Source organism: Rhincodon typus, chromosome 29, assembly GCF_021869965.1.
Source record: "Rhincodon typus isolate 14 chromosome 29, sRhiTyp1.1, whole genome shotgun sequence".
Lineage (NCBI taxonomy): Eukaryota > Metazoa > Chordata > Chondrichthyes > Orectolobiformes > Rhincodontidae > Rhincodon > Rhincodon typus.
In genome coordinates, this window is record NC_063360.1 from 34065001 (window position 1) to 34080880 (window position 15880).

At 41.9% G+C, this 15880-nt stretch overlaps 1 protein-coding gene across 1 annotated transcript in view; it reads left to right on the top strand.

Moving 5' to 3' along the window:
* arhgef18b (rho/rac guanine nucleotide exchange factor (GEF) 18b) overlaps positions 1-15880 on the top strand; it is a 229805-nt gene that overhangs the window by 130522 nt on the left and 83403 nt on the right. The window contains exons 14-15 of the mRNA XM_048613939.1: positions 5220-5287; positions 11916-11970. Of these exons, the coding sequence (XP_048469896.1) occupies positions 5220-5287; positions 11916-11970 (123 nt within the window). The remainder of the gene's footprint in view (positions 1-5219; positions 5288-11915; positions 11971-15880) is intronic.

Genomic DNA, 15880 nt, shown 5'->3' on the forward strand with positions numbered 1-15880 from the left:
AGGGTCCTGACCCGAAACATCAACTTTCCTGTTCCTCTGATGCTGCCTGGCCTGCTGTGTTCCTCCAGCTCCGCACTGTGTGGTCTTTGACTCCAGTATCTGTGGTTCTTGCTATTTCCAGGAGGAAGAAAGCGGTTTTGTTTTTGGTGAAGTCTTAACATGTACAGTGAGGCCCACTCAAGGAAAGCCCATATCCAGTGTAGAATTCTTGATCACGCTGACTCGGCAGGCGGTACAGCTCAAAAGACTGCCTCTATACACGTGCAGAATCATCGAATCCCTACCATTGGAAGAAGGTCATTCAGCCCAACAAGTCCGCATGCCACCTTGTTTCAGGGAGCAGAATCTATCATTAAACTGCTGTGTGTGTTTCACTGTACAAGTGAGCACAATGTGAATGCTTTACAAAACAGTTATATCTTAGTGGCATTCTGGTGACAAGTGTTGTTGAATTTATGTAATCACAGTCTCAAAGCTGCTTATTGCAAAAGGTAGTGTAACTCTTACTTTAAATTAAAGTTTTTATTTGTTCGGTAAATTGCAGAATGGAACTTATTGAGTACTGTAATGCTCATTTATGCAAGAGCAAACTCCCTGGTTCTTGGGAGGCTAAGCAAACAGTGTTTGGAATATATCATCCAGTACTCATTGTATGGAGAGCTCGACTGGTCACTTTATAAGCAAGAGAATCTTGTCTACTTGCTTGAAGTGCGCATCATACACAGTACTGCATGCGAAAGAGGTTCCCAACTATGGTTAAATTGTTTCACTGTTTCCTTATGGTATAGTCTGTCACTGAGTAACTTTGACTATCGTGATGGCTGCTGTGTATTTGCTTAACCACCGTCTGTCTTGTTTGGGGAAAGAGTCAGAATGATGTGCAAGCCAGGGGTGGTGCTTTATTTTGTTTTAATCTTTGACAGGATGTTGTCGTGACACTGGCTAGATAGCATATATTACCCATCCCTAATTGCTGTCTAAGGTATGGCTGAGTTACTACTTTGAATTACTGCACTCCTGTTGAATTATAAAACATAATAATTTGCTGCCTCTGTTCAGCTGGACAATCTCAGCCAAGAGTTGTGTAAGAAAAGGAAATATCAGGGAGGGTTTCCGATCTTGAAGTGGATCCAAGCTAAAGATAGAACAGATCTGAAAGACTGAATGGCCTCTTGTTGCTATCCCTTTAATCTCTGGGTATGCACATTCAATTTGAACAGCAACTTGCGTGACTCCTGTGCTTGTTACTTTCAAAGTTCTCTGTTTTAGGTTCGTGAAAAATGACAACTTTTGGATAACGCATGGAATAAGAACAGTAGGCCATTCACCCCCTGTGTTGCCTTTCAGTTGTGACTAGTGTTCTACTTCAACTTTACTTTTTTGCATTATTCACATTTCTATTCCTTAATTCCCTTTTTTTATTCAAAAATTTTGAGCCATTTTTGTTTAGAAGTTGTGCAGCAACTGATCATCTACACTCCCTGGGTAGAGTGCTCCAAAAATGGATAACCCTGTGGGCAAGTCTCTCCTCACCTCAGTCCTGACCCTGCCTGATTGCATTGAGATTTCCTGAATGCCTTGCTGAAATCTCCTTTACAGATTTTAGCATTTTCCCTGAGTCAAATGTTAAGCTTGACTGGCCTGTAGTTTCACACTTTGCCTGTCTCCTTTCTTTAGAAGAGTTGCATTTGCTAGTTTCCAATCTAATGGGACCTTTCTCTGGAATCCAGGGAATTTTTGAAAATTACCACCAATGCATTTACCATCCCAACAGCCACCGCTTTTAAGACCCTTGGATGAAGTCCTTCAGGTCCTGGACACTTGCTGGCATTTTTCTCCCTTGTTCACTTGTGGGATGTGGGTATCACTGGCTGGCTAACATTAATTGCCTGTCCTTGAGAAGGTGGTGGTGAGCTGTCTTCTTGAACCTCTTTTGGATCTAATAGTTTTCGCTGTACTCGTTCCTTTGTGATTGTCACTGTTTTAAGGTTCTCCCTTTAAGAATTTCTGGGATGTTATTTATGATTTTTAAGGAGAAGACTGACGAGAAAAATTCCACCATTTCCTTATTTTCCATGGTTAAATCCCCAGACTTGCAACTGCTTAAAAAAATTTTTCTTGCAGCTTTTTTTTTGTCAGAAACAGACCCTTCAGTCAAACATGTCCACACTGACCAGCTATTCTAAACTGACGTAGTCCCATTTGCCAGCATTTGGCCCATATTCCTCTAAACCCTTGCTATTCACGTACCCATCCAGATGCCTTTTAAATGTTGGTACTGTACCTGCCTCCTCCTCTTCCTCTGGCAGCTGTTCCATACATGAACCACTGTGTGGAAAAAGTTGTCCCTCAGATCCCTTTTTAAATCTTTCCCTTCTAGCCTTAAGCCTATGCCCTCTAGTTTTGGACTCCCCTATCCATGCCCCCACATGATTTTATAAACATCTATAACGATACCCCTCAGTGTCTGATGCTTGGGGGGAGAAAGCCCCAGCCTATCCAGCCTCTTCCTATTGCTCGGACCCTCCAATCCAATCCAATTCCTACCTTTGAGCCAGGAGGCACCTCCTCCTCCAGAGGTGTGTAATATATTTGTGAACAGGTTGATTAGAAAATATCAATAACTCCACCTTGGAACTGCACTATAGGATCGGCTTGAAATTGGAGCTCAAGGTGTGAATTTGGCCTTGAATCGTCAGTCTTCTGACTCCTGTATTGGGAATGTTGACTAGTGAGGTAAAATGAATACAGTATATTGTGTGGAAGGAGAGTACGGCTCCCTTGCACTGTTTAGTGATGCCTGAAGCCTAGCCTAGCCCTTCTGATGGGGGAAGAGTTAGAAGTGCTCACATCTGTAAATAAGTAATAAATTCCAATCCATTAATGTAATATTACATTCTGATATGTCATATTACAATGAGTCTTTAACTTGTCTGAAGTCTGACCCTGGCCTTTCAACATTTTGTTTATGTGGCACCCCTAGTTAAAAGGGTTGAAGTTCAATACTACTACAATCACCTCCATTTGCAAATAGCCTGTGCTAGAAATTGAGACTCTTCTAAAGATACTTTTAATCAACCAGTTCAGATGTTATGATCCACCTCTGAAACAGGTGGGCCTTGAACTTGGGCGTTCTGGCCTGTGCTACCACTACGCCTCAGATGTTGAGGTCCTTTGGAGTGCAATGTCCTTTCATGAAGAGACAACTGAAAGCAGCCAGTAATTTTAAGTTAATATTTACAATATCAGTTTTATTGTCTTTTGGGTTTTGGTCACACTTGGTGCTCTCAATTCTGAGATCTGCTAAAGCTCCTGTGGAGTACAGTTTAACGACAATCTAGTGAAATAGATCATCACCATCGAGTGGTTTTATACAAGCTTAAAGTACACTTTTGCTGTTTTATTTTGCTAAGATTGAATGTGCAACTAATTAGGTTTATAAAGTCCTCCCTAACCAATGTGTCAATTAGTTCTGAAGTGTTAAACAGCATTTGTTGGACAAATCCAACAACTGATTTGTACACAGCAAGTTGCAGAATTAGATATTTGGTTAATTTGTCTTTTGATACTGAGGGAGGGATTTTGGCAGGACTCTGGAGTGTTCCCTTCCCTATGAATAATGATTTAAATAAGGTCCTTTTATATCTACCTGAACAGATGATCTGAGTTCTTGGCTAAATTTCTAATCCAAAGTCATGGCAATTTTGACAGTGTAGTACTGTGCGGTGTTTAGTTTACTTGCTGAAATGGGACTTAAATCTACAAGTTTGTGCAATTGGCCTAAAGCAATTACTGTTGTCATTGCAAAATTTACAATGGTAATTTTATCTTTGGTATTGGTGACAGAGCTATAAGGTATGTTTGACTTTGACAATACTGTTGGGCTTTGCTGTGCCTGTTTCAGGAGGCAAGCTCCACTTTGACTATTGCGTTCAGGCCTAGGGGTTTTGTATAGCTTCTCCTGTTTGAAAGGTAGTAACATATTCTCAGCCAGGAAAGAGCCCAGATTTTTTGTTTTTTTTTTTGTAAATTTAACCTACTTTTCCTAATCTACCTGTTCAGAGAAGTTATTACACACCTTTTGGAGCAGGTGGGACCTAATCCCGGGCCTCTCAGTCCAGGGGTACGGACACTACCACTGAGCAACAAGAGAGAGCCAAGTGAGATGAGAACTAGACAAGGCAAATTAGTCAAACAAGCGCGATTTCTGACAATATAATAAACACCAGCCAGAGAAACATTGCCACAGCTTTAGCAATCATGTGTAATGTTCAGCCTAACCATGCACCATGAACACTACTTGAACATTTAATTCTGGGTGTTTTTATCTGCTATGTAATTGCAATCTGTTGGGAGTTTATCAGCAATTATTATTTGCCAAGCAGAATCGAGCACAAGTTGCTTATTAAACTTGCATCTACTAGTGCACTCCCACCTATCTCTTCCCTGCTATAACTCCTGCATGGGCATGTGGAGCAGTTAAGTTTGGAGTTGTGAGTAAGATGCATATGGCTGTTATTGTCTTTGGCCATTTGCTTAGAGAATCCAGCTGTGTGCAGATGTGTTAATAGAATGACAATAAAATGACAGTGAAATTTTGAAATTTCTGTCCTTTTAAAATTCACCTTGCTGGCTGAATGCCTGTGGTTAAATGTGCCATTGATAAGGGTTGGGCTCGTTGAAGGGTGGTCCAAATAACAACCATATAGGTTGAGAAGGTTTGCCCCCAGTCTCAGCCAGGCAGGCAGGACTGGCACTGTACTTGTCAACTCTGCTGCTAGAGATGGGGACTACAAAACCCAGCAGGAAACTGTCCATTTTCCCCTCGTTCCAGGTGGATGTTTCAGTCCCTCTTTCCAATAGCTTGCAGGCACTTGCTGTTTAGACTTCACTCTGCATGAGAGGTTGCTGGATTAGTTGAGCTGTACCCTCTTCTCTCGAGTTACTTAAGGGGAGTGATGCCTCGCAGTGAGTGAACACTGCAGTTTTGAGTTGGATAGTTATGGTTTCTAATCAGTGGCGGTGGTGGTTTGACACACCAGTAGAGCAGATGGGACCTGAATCCAAACTTCCTGGCCAAAAGTAAGAGAAGCTATCATTATGCCAAAACAGCCCATGGTAATGATTTACTCTTAACTTGTTCAAGTGGTCCTTATGGACTGAGAGTTACTGGCTGATGGTGGGATGAATGATGTTGACAGTTGTATGTTTCTTTGCAGATTGTGCAGTGAATGTACACAAGAATTGTAGGACACTTCTAGCTGAATGTACCACTCCCAAGAGCAAGGTTAGTGTATCTGCTTTCTTTTTTTTTCAAGGTGATGTTTATTCTAGTTTTGTTGCTGGTGCATCGATTATTGCGTTAATCATCACCTATCCTGTTTGTGAGATGGGTGAGGGTAGTTTCTTTGGAGTCATTCTAGCTCTGAAGAAATGAGCCTAGATCCAACTTCATTCACAGTTGCACCCTGGATATCAGTTGCTGCAATAGGCAGCTTTCTAGTAACCGAGTACCTGAGCAGCCAGCCTGGCTCTGGGCTGGAACCTGGACAGGTTTACTTCTGTCTGAGAGCTGGGAAGATACTTCTCATTTCAAGCCAACGTTTTCCTGTAAGATGCCCCAAATTAGTCAAACAGCATGAAGCTTATCAATGCTCCATGCAGATTAAGACTTGACTTTGGCAAAGTCATTTCATTTAGCAGATTGTATCCTTGCTGTTGGAATTGAGACACTTTGTACTGTCTAACTGATTTTTATCCCTCAAACTTTTCAATTCCTCATTTATCTTTTCATCCAGTTGTCCAGACTTCTCGGAACCAGGCAGCCTTGCTGTCACCTCTTGAGAATCAAGATTTCCTGCTTTTTGTTTATCTCAACTTTGTTCATTTCATGCTGTGAATGTTGGCCATTCTCTGATTTAAAATTAGGAATTACACCAGCGAGGTCTCATTGAAGCTGATGCATTTTTAATATTTTGAGATACTCTCCTTGTTTGAGGACCACTGGAACTGCATCCTGGTTTTATACAGTCTCAAAACCTGCGTTGACAGATTTTTTTTTACAGCGCTGGCCCTGTGTCACCAGAATTGTATTCTGCTTCTATATACTGATAGACCTATATTTATCATCTGAGAGAGTGAAGGCAGAATGGCATGTTCTAAAACATTGGCACTAGTTAAAATATTCTAGCAACTTCATTGTAATTGGGTGTAATAGTTTGAAAAATAAACTACACACCAATGTAGGATCCCCAGGGTCTCCTTATGTATCTCGTTCAGAAATTCACAGTGGGCTTGATGTAGTAACAGTTTTAAACGTGCTACTCATCTGTAAATTGGCCATTGTCGTGGGATGTGGGCATTGCTGCCTAGGCCCCGACTTGATTGGCTGTCCCTAGTTGATCTTGAGGATGTGATAGTGAGCTGCTTCTTTAAATTGCTGCAGTCCAGTTGTGGTCTTTGTTTAAACTTTGAAGTGATTGGTATAACTGAGCGGCTTGCTAGATCATTTCAGAGGACAGTTGAGAGTCAACCGTGTTGCTGTGGGTCTGGAGTTGTATGTAGGTCAGATCAGGTGGTATTAGATTCCCTTCTCTCGAGGGTATTAGTGAACCAAGTGGATTTTTCTGACCATTGGCAATGGTTTCATTTGTTAACATTAGATACTTCATTAAATTTAAGTTCCACCATCTGTGATGGGATTCGAATCCATCTTCCCAAAGCGTTAGCTGAATTTCTGGATTAATAGTCTAGTGATAATACCCCTAGATCATTAACTCTGCTGTCTATTGTTTTATCTTTGTCGTTGATTGAAGTGTGAAATTTTAAACTTCATCTAATGCAGTTGAATTTTGTTGCTTTATACCTACCAGAATGGGAATGGTCAGAAATAGTGCGTGTGTAACCTATGTATATTCAAGCTTCTGTTTGTTTAAAGGGATAGGCAAATCTAAATTAGGTACTGAGGCTGATTAGGGTGACCTGTGGGTTTTCTGGATGCTTATGAAATGTGCAGAAAGTTTACACTTGGCCAGTTGAAACGTACTCGTTGTATAAATTGTGACTTGAGTCTTCTGAATTGGTTTAAATTGAACCCGAATTTGTTTGATAGTTGTGAATTGTGTCTTTGAATAACTGACTGCAGCTTCTTCCTGTGGTGGGCTGGAAAGGTGCACTTGGGGATTCAAGCAAAAATCCCTTGCTCTAGGGAATCCCAGAATGGTTACTGCATAATGTGGCCATTCAGTCAATCATTGTCTCTCCAGTCCACTGAAGGAGTAGTTCCACCTAGTGCTATTCCTGACCTTTCCCTTGTTCCCTCTGAAATGTTTTTGTTTTCAGGATAATGTTTGCATCACACGTAGACAGGATGGTTAAGAAGGCATTTAGCACACTTTCCTTCCTTGCTCAGACTTTTGAGTATAGGAATTGAGACATCGTGTTGAGGTCATACAGGACATCGAGGCCTCTTCTGGAATACTGTGTCCAGTTCTGGTCACCCTGTTACAGGAAGGATATTATTAAGCTGGAGAAGGTTCAGAAAAGGTTTACCAGGTTGTTGCCAGGAATTGAGGGTTTGAGTTATAAAAATAGGCTGGGACTTTTCACTGGAGCACAGGAGGATGAAGGGTGACCTTGCAGATGTTTATAAAATCATGAGTGATTTAGCTAAGATGAATGGCAGGTGTATTTTCCCTAGTGTGGGGGATTGCAAGACTAGGGGGCAAATTTTTAACGTGAGAGGAGAAAGATTTAATAAAGGTATGAGTGGCAGTCTTTTTACACAGAGTGGTTTGTGCAAAGAATGAACTTCAAGAGAAAGGGTGGATGCGGGTACAGTTACAACATTTAAAAGACACTTGGTTAAGGACATGAATAAGAAACATTTGGAGGGATCTGGGCCAAGGTTGGACTATTTTAGTTTGGGATTATGGTCAGCATGGACTGTTGGACCGAAGTGTCTGTTTCCATGCTGTATGACTCTGACTGTAATGATTCCATTCACATTTGAAAGCCTCAGTTGGCCCTACTGCCACACTCTTGGGCACTGCATTCCAGATCTGCCACACTTGTTGCATACCTTTTTGTCGATCTTGTTTGCTTTGCCAGTCACTGTAAATCTGTATCCGTTGGTTCTCAGACCTTCTGCTAATGAGTACTGTTTCCCTACTGACTTCGTCCTGACTCGTCATAGCTTTGAAAACCTGTATCAAATCTGCTTTCGACCTTCTCCTCAACACGTTCCCAACTTTTCTGATTTACTTATGTAACTGGTTCCAGGGATGAGGAACTCCATTCTCTTGAATCTTTTCTGCACTTCCTCTAATACTTTTACATCGTCAAGTGTGATGTCCAGAACTTGACACGATATGGTCATTTGACCGAATTGGGATTATTATGCAGGTATAACAGAACTACCTTGCTGCTGTATTTTATGGCCCTAATGAGAAAATCCCAGAGTGCAGTAGATATTTTCTAATTAACCTACTGAGAAATGTTATGACACGCCTTGAGACCAGGTGGGTGCAGAGGCAGGGAGTCTACTACTGCATTACAAGAACCCTTCCAGGGTGCTGTATGCTTTGGTAACTCCACTCTCATTCTGTCCTGGCAATGATTAACAGCTATATCAGGTCACACTGCTTCTACGCTACCTTTTGAATTGTACCCTTTATTTTCTATTTGTTTCTGTGTGTTCTTTTGGCTAAAATGAGTCACTTCATGCTTCTCTGCATTCAATTTCATTTGCCATTCTCATTTCTCCATTCCACCAGCTTGAACCTCCTCATGATTCACAATGCTTACAAGTTACATATCATCCGAAAATATTGAAATTGTGCCCTGGACACTAAGATTGAGGATGTTAACATATATTGGGAAGAGCTGGGTTGCCTTGGCTGGCGAAGAAAACTGAAGTAGCAGGTGTTGATTTTTCATGTTTCTCTAGCTGTAGTGTCTCATTTGGATTGTCAGGATTGGCACCAGCACCACCAACATTGTGATGTAAACATAGCATAAGCTTAGGGTGTGCCTGTGGGTCTCTGTCACCATGGCACTGCCAGAGCTTTAGCCCTTCCTGAAAGGTCCAATTAATTAGGAGTATCAAAGTGTTAACGATACGTTCAGTTCGAGGTAAACAGTGATCAGCGTGAGCCTCCACAATTCATTTTAGCCGGCCACAGCAAGGATATTTTAAATGCTACAGGCAGGCTCTGGAGATACAGAAGTGAATTGGAGCACAGTCTGTTTATTTACATGCACGCTCTGATTACAGTCATTATCTGATTTCCCCCACCCTTCCACCCTCCTCTTTTCAACTGCAGTCAATCATTCTGCTTAAATACACAGATAAACCAACACACCCACAATGCACAGCTGGTGTTTTAGATTAAGTCAGTTGATGTTCAAAGGTCTGTGTTCGGCATACTGCTGAGAGATTGGAAGTGGTTTTCACAGTCTCATGAAGGTCACTCCTAGCTTTCAGCCATTTCAACTTGGTTAGCTACTCAGAATGGAATCAAGCATTCCCAGCTGAGGATCGTCTGTGGGCTCCATGTAGAGTAAAGCTTTCATCGTCATGTAATATTTCTAACCTCCAGTGGAACTGTTCCTACTCACAACATAATGGTATTCTTTTCTTGTACCAGCTTTCTCTGAATCTACCAACTCAATGCAGTATTCCAAAGAGGCTTGTGTTGTGAGCTGAAACCTTGTGCAACTCTCAAGGAGACGAGACTTAAATCCCTTATGTCTTGCAGGAAATCGCATGAGATAATAGTAGGTCTTTGAAACAATTTACTAATGAAAGCTCTATGGGACGGAGGGGAAGTTGCTTGGATGTCTTCAGGTCAAAATGGGAAATATCTTGAAGCACGACACATTTTTATTTCCAGCTGCTAGGTGAATAGGGATGTTTCATTTGTACTTTCGTTCAAACATACCTTCTGTCCTAAGACTGAGGCAAGCTTGGTTAGAATTTAGCAACGTTGAGAGAGGAAACGTCCCATGCATTTTGTCAAACAATTCAATCTGCTTTCATTCAGCTTGTCATATGAAAGTCTGGGCTGTTCCACTGCTGTGCATCACAATCATCATGATGTTGCCTGTCGAATAGTTTCTAGTTGCATGATTGATCTTTATTTTCTCATTCCGCGCTTCTTAACTAGAACCAGGGGCATTGAAACCATTTGTCTGTCTCTATCACTCTCTTCCTCCTTTTGCACCTCAAAATGTTTGCACTAAAGACTGCGATCAGGAGTTGAGTGGACCTGGCAGAATCCGAATTGAGCATTAATGAGCAGGTTCTTTGGGGTCAAAAGCCCCTTTTAAAATTGTTAAAGACGCCTTGTGTCATTATGCTGATGATTTGATTCTTAATAATTTGGCTGTAGTTGACAGGGTTGGACATAGCCTGCCTTTTGAGGACAGGACAGACCTGAGTAATCTTCCACGTTGCTACGGTAATCAGGAGGTTTCCTCTCATGTTTCCTCTGAAGCCATGAAACTTAATAGCACTCGGGGTAAATATTGAGGACTCCCAAGGCAGTTTCCTCTCAACCGAGCACCAATATGCTGTCACCTCTGAGTCTGTTCACCTGATGACACAAAGTGTGCCAAGGGACAGCGCTGGTGTTGTCTATGTGTATGATTCTGAGTGAATGTCCGGCTGCTGCTTGACTAGTCTGTGGAACAGCTTTCCAGTTTTGGCTTAAGCCCCCAGAATTTAATGGGAGGACTTTATGTCAGGGCTGTGTTATCTATTGTCATTTCAAGTGTCTTAGTTGAGGCTGGGGAGATCTGTCTGATTTTATTTCTCTACCTTGATACCACTGAGTGGCTTGCTAGGCCATTGCAGAGGGCAGTTAGGAGTGGACCACATTACCATACCTTGGGTCTGTAATCACATGTTGGTCAGATCATCTTCCCAAAAGGGTATGAGTAAATCAAATGGGTTTTTATGCCGATGGTTTTGTGGTCAGCTTTTAATTTGTGATTAGCTTCTAATCACCGCCAGTCACAGTGATGTTAGCATCTGTTTTCTGAGAGCATTAGCCTGTGCCTTTTTGGATTGCTAGTCCAGTGACATTGCTATTGTGCCATCCCCCCTCTCTCCCCGCACCGCCACCCCCCTAAATTATTTACTGCTTTTCTCCCGCCTTCAATATTTTGTGAGCACATGGCTATATGTATTGCAAGCTGCAGTCTTTTGGAATAAGCCAATGTTTGGATGATTTACCAGCTGTAAAGAAATCTCCTAAATTTACGCTTCTGTGCCATAATGAAATGTAGATACTTAACCAGAAATGTCATCACTGAGCAGAATGCTTCATTGTTAACGGGTCCCAGCTATGCTTTTACTCTGGTGCATCCCCTCAGCTTGTCGTTCAGCCATAGGAGTTTACACAACAGGAGGAGTCCGTTTGACCCATCATGTCTGTCTCAACCATTGTCTGCAGCAAAGCGTTCTGTGTTCCAGCATCTCATAATAGAAAAGTTTCTCCTAAATACTCACCTTGCCATCAGTTTTTAAATTGACACATCAATGCTAAATCTCCAGCAAATAGGTATTTCCGTCATTAATTTTATTCAGTGCCTTCGTAACTTCAAAAGCTGCTTGACTGTGTTCTCAAACTTTCGTATGAGCGACTTTAATAAATAATTTTTAAAAATCTCAATATTGACACCTCTCTGGAGATCCCAATACATGTTACATAGCTCACACAGTAACTTTAACATGAACTCCCTTGGCCCCACATATTAATTTCAAAAGACAATGCCAGGAAACTTATTATGAAAGCATTCAGTCTATGGTAAGTGTTAACGAGCTAGAAAGTGAATTCAGATCTACTAATGGGTGTTGGAATCCAGTAAATTGATGCCTTAGACAGTTAAACCTCTATTCTTTGTTTCAACAGCAAAAAGATTCCCAGCAGAAGTATTCTGGAAGTCCACAGAGCATTGCCCAGCCTGGTGAGTTTCTTTTAGCAATTTAAGTTGATTATAATGAGGGAGATAGTTGGATTTGATCTCCTTACTGTTCTCCCCACACCTTTGTAAGCAAGAACAGTGAAGACCAGCTTGTCCATGAAGCTAATCCTGTACCAGCAAGGGATAATGAAAATCAGGGTTACACAAGAGGTCAGAATTATAATAGTGGTTGTGGACCTCGTGAAGATTAGAGGTGCAGAAAGCTGTGGCCCTGGATTTGAAAACTAGCATCAGAATTTGAAGATTGCAGTATTTTCTTAAACACTTGCAACTACAGGCCAGTGAGTATGGGTGATAAGTGAGTGGAACTGGCTACAAGTTAGGACACAAGAAATGTATTTTAGATGATTGCTTTAGAAGATAGAATGTAGGATGCCGGTCAGGAGTGAGTTGGAATAGTTTAGTCACGAGGCAGTGTTGGCCTGGAACAGGATTTCTGTCGTGGTGGATGAACTGAAGCAGGACAGATCCGGATGATGCTGCAGAAGTTGAAATTTGCCATCTTCAAGATGCAGACAGGTGGTTGGAGGCTGATCTCTGGAATATTTGACACCATTGTTGCAAAGAGTCACTTAGGAGAAATGTGAAATCAGTGACTGGGATATGGCAGTTACGGTGTGCACCAAGGCCTTTAAACTAAGTAAGTAATTAAAATTACAGGCAGCCCCCGGGATCTGAATAGGTTCTGTTCTGGAGTCGTTTGGCAAGTCAATTTGTATGTAAGTCAGAATACAATACAGGGCAATTTAAAGCAGCTGTACATTAGCACAGGATGTGTTTGTGTGTCGGGTCTTTAAAATTACACCCCTGTATGGGGTTGTGTTTGTAAACCTGAGTGTTGGTAAGTCAGATGTTTGTAAATCAGGAACCCCTTGTATCTAGTGGCTCTTTAGTAGGTCTAATAGATCTCTTCCAGTTCTCCTCCTGTGAACACCAAAATCAGATCCAGTATTCGAAAGCATAATCTAGCACCTGCCCCACCCCAGACCCCAGTAAGGAGTGCAATTTTAAATTAAATATTCTTAACCTCAGTAAGATCAATGCTGGTGATTTGCAACAGCAAAAATATTTTTGTGAAAATCCCTTGCATGGTTATGTTTCTGCGGCATGCCTCATTGTACACTGGTTTGAGAAATGGTTTAAAATCTGCGTATGATGTAAAGCTAAGTACAGAGGTTCAGTTTCCATCACAGATGTTGGTGGAATTTAAATCCATTTAATAAACATGGGACGTAAAACTTGTCCAGAAGTAGTGAGCCTGGAACTATCGTTGATTGTTGTATTTTTGTTTAAAAACCCCACCTGATTCATTAATGTTCTTTCTCCGCATGTAATTCTGCCATCCTTACCTGGTCTGGCCTATGTGTGACTCCAGACCTGCAGCAATGTGGTTGACTCTTAATTACTCTCTGAAATGGCTAAGCAAGCTATTCCTTGGTTCAAGGGTAGTTAGGGAGAGGCGGCAAACACTGGACTTGTCCACATCCTGCAAAATAATTAAGAAAAAAGAAACAGCTCCTTATTTGGGATCATGATTCAGTGTTGGTCATGTCTACAGTTGTCTACTTCTTATCAAGTTGTGTCTTTAGGAACTCAGCTTCCTTGAACTGCAAATCACTTAGCTGTACCAGCAGGAATGACTCATGGACTTGGAAGGTAGATCACTTCATCCTATCTCTCTGGACAGTGTTGCAGAAGAGCTACCATTAAGCTATGACTTCTGTATTTATACAGCACCTTTTCTGTCTAAATGTTTCATTGTTGTTATCGAGGTTAAAGTGTATGTTTTTATTTAATAAGGATGAACAGGAAAGGTAGGCTAACGCGAGAGTTTTGAACAATCCTGTGTTCTGCACTAAATTGAGAACACTGGCTGATTTGAGCTCGAGTTTCTGAAATTGCCAAATGTACATCACTCATTCGCGTCAGAGGGCAGCTTGTACAACTTGGGTCACTCTGCTCCAAGTCTTCACAGAGCCTGCAGTATGTATGAATGTGGAGTTGCAGCCTCTGAGCTGTCAGCCAGAGCTGATTTTTAAAAAAAAAACACACTATATCTCCAAGCAGCCTTAGGTTGTGTTGCCCTGTGCAATTAATGGATTGCACAGCGAAGAGTTTTTTTTAAACCTATAGACGTGATGTATTACTCCTTTTCATATTGAAGAAGCCAGCAGCATTGCATACTTGCAGGTAGATACAAACTTGGGGTTTTAGACATTGAAGCTCTCTTCGTTTTGTTAATGTGTCTAAGCCCCTATTGTAGACCATTACTTCCTTATCATAGCAATGTTGTATTTCCCAAAATCTTGTGGCCGCTGAGTCAGATTGTCAGCTTGTGGCAACTGTAAGTGCAGTTTGTACCATGGAACCATGTTTGCCAGGAACTGAACCGAGATGGCGGCTGGATTTTTTTTTTATTCATTGGATGTGGCTGCCACTATTTTATTACCCGTGCCTAATTCCCCTTCAAAAGATTGTGGGTGGGCTACCTGCTTGATTACCTGCAGTCCTTGAGTGTGGTTACATCGCAGCGGTGTTAGGGAAGGAGTTGACCCAGTAACAGTGAAGGCATGGTAACTTAGTTCCAATTCAACTTGGTGTGAGTCATAGGGTCATACAACACAGAAACACATCCTTCAGTCCAGCTTGTCCATGCCAACCAGGTTTCCCAAACTAAACTAGTCCCATTTGCTTGTGTTTGACCTATATTCCTTAAACTTCCCTATTCATGTACCTGTCCAAATGTCTTGTAACTGTGCCTTCACTACCACTTCCTCAGGCAGTTCATTCCATGTATGTACTACTCCCTGTATGAAAACGTTGTCCCTCTGGTCCCTTTTAACATGGAGGTAATTGTCCCACACATCTGCTGCCCTTGTCCTTCTATGTGATTGATGCCATAGGTTTGCTGTTGGAGGAGCCTTGATAAGTTAGTGTAGTGCATCTTGTAGATAATACGTACTCGTTGCCTCTGTAGGTGAAGAGAATTAATGTGGAAAGGGTTGGATGTGGTGCAAGTCAAGGAGGCTGCTTGGTCCCGAATGGTGTCAAGTTTTTTGATCGTTGTTGGAGCTACACCCATCCAGGCTAGTGGGGATGTTCCATCACACGGATGACTTTGCCTTGTAAATGGTGGACAGGTTTTGGGGAAATCAGTAAGTGGGTTTAAGGTTCTTGAGTAGATTTGTAGCTTGGGTTGTGGAAGCTGTGGTCGGTTCACTCACCGGGCTGGTTCATTAGCTTGCAGACGTTTAATTACCTGCTGGGTAACATCATCAGTGCAGCCTCCGATGAAGTGCCGTTGTATTTTCCCGCTTCTTATTTAAACTCTGGGGTCTGTTGGAGTTGATTACCTCATTTCCAGTTTTTCTTTGCAGTGGTGTGTATGTAGGCTGTAATTCTATGTGTTTATTGATGGCCTTCTTGGTGGAGAACTAGGCATCTAGGAATTCCCGTACTTGTTTCTGTTTGGCTTGTCCTAGGATCCTGATGATGTCCCAATCGAACCGGTGGTTCTCCTTGTCTGTGTGTATGGAGACAAGCGAGTACTGGTTGTATCTTTTTGTTGCTAGATGGTGTTCATGTTTCCTTCCTGTCTGTCCAGTGTAATGTTTGTCACAGTCCTTGCATGGAATCTTGTATGTTATGTTGGCCCTGTCCATAGTGGGTAAGGGGTCTTTGGATCTTGTTAGCAGTTGGCGTAGGGTTGCTGTAGGTTTGTGTGCCACTCTGACGTCCAATGTCTATAGAAGTTTTGTGGTCAGTTCAGATACGTAATTGATGTCAGTAATGTGATAAGTGTGTCGGGGCATACCGTATTTTCTTGTTCAAAAACAGAAGTTGCTGGCAAAGCTCAGCAGGTCTGGCAGCATCTGTGAAGGTAAAAACAGAG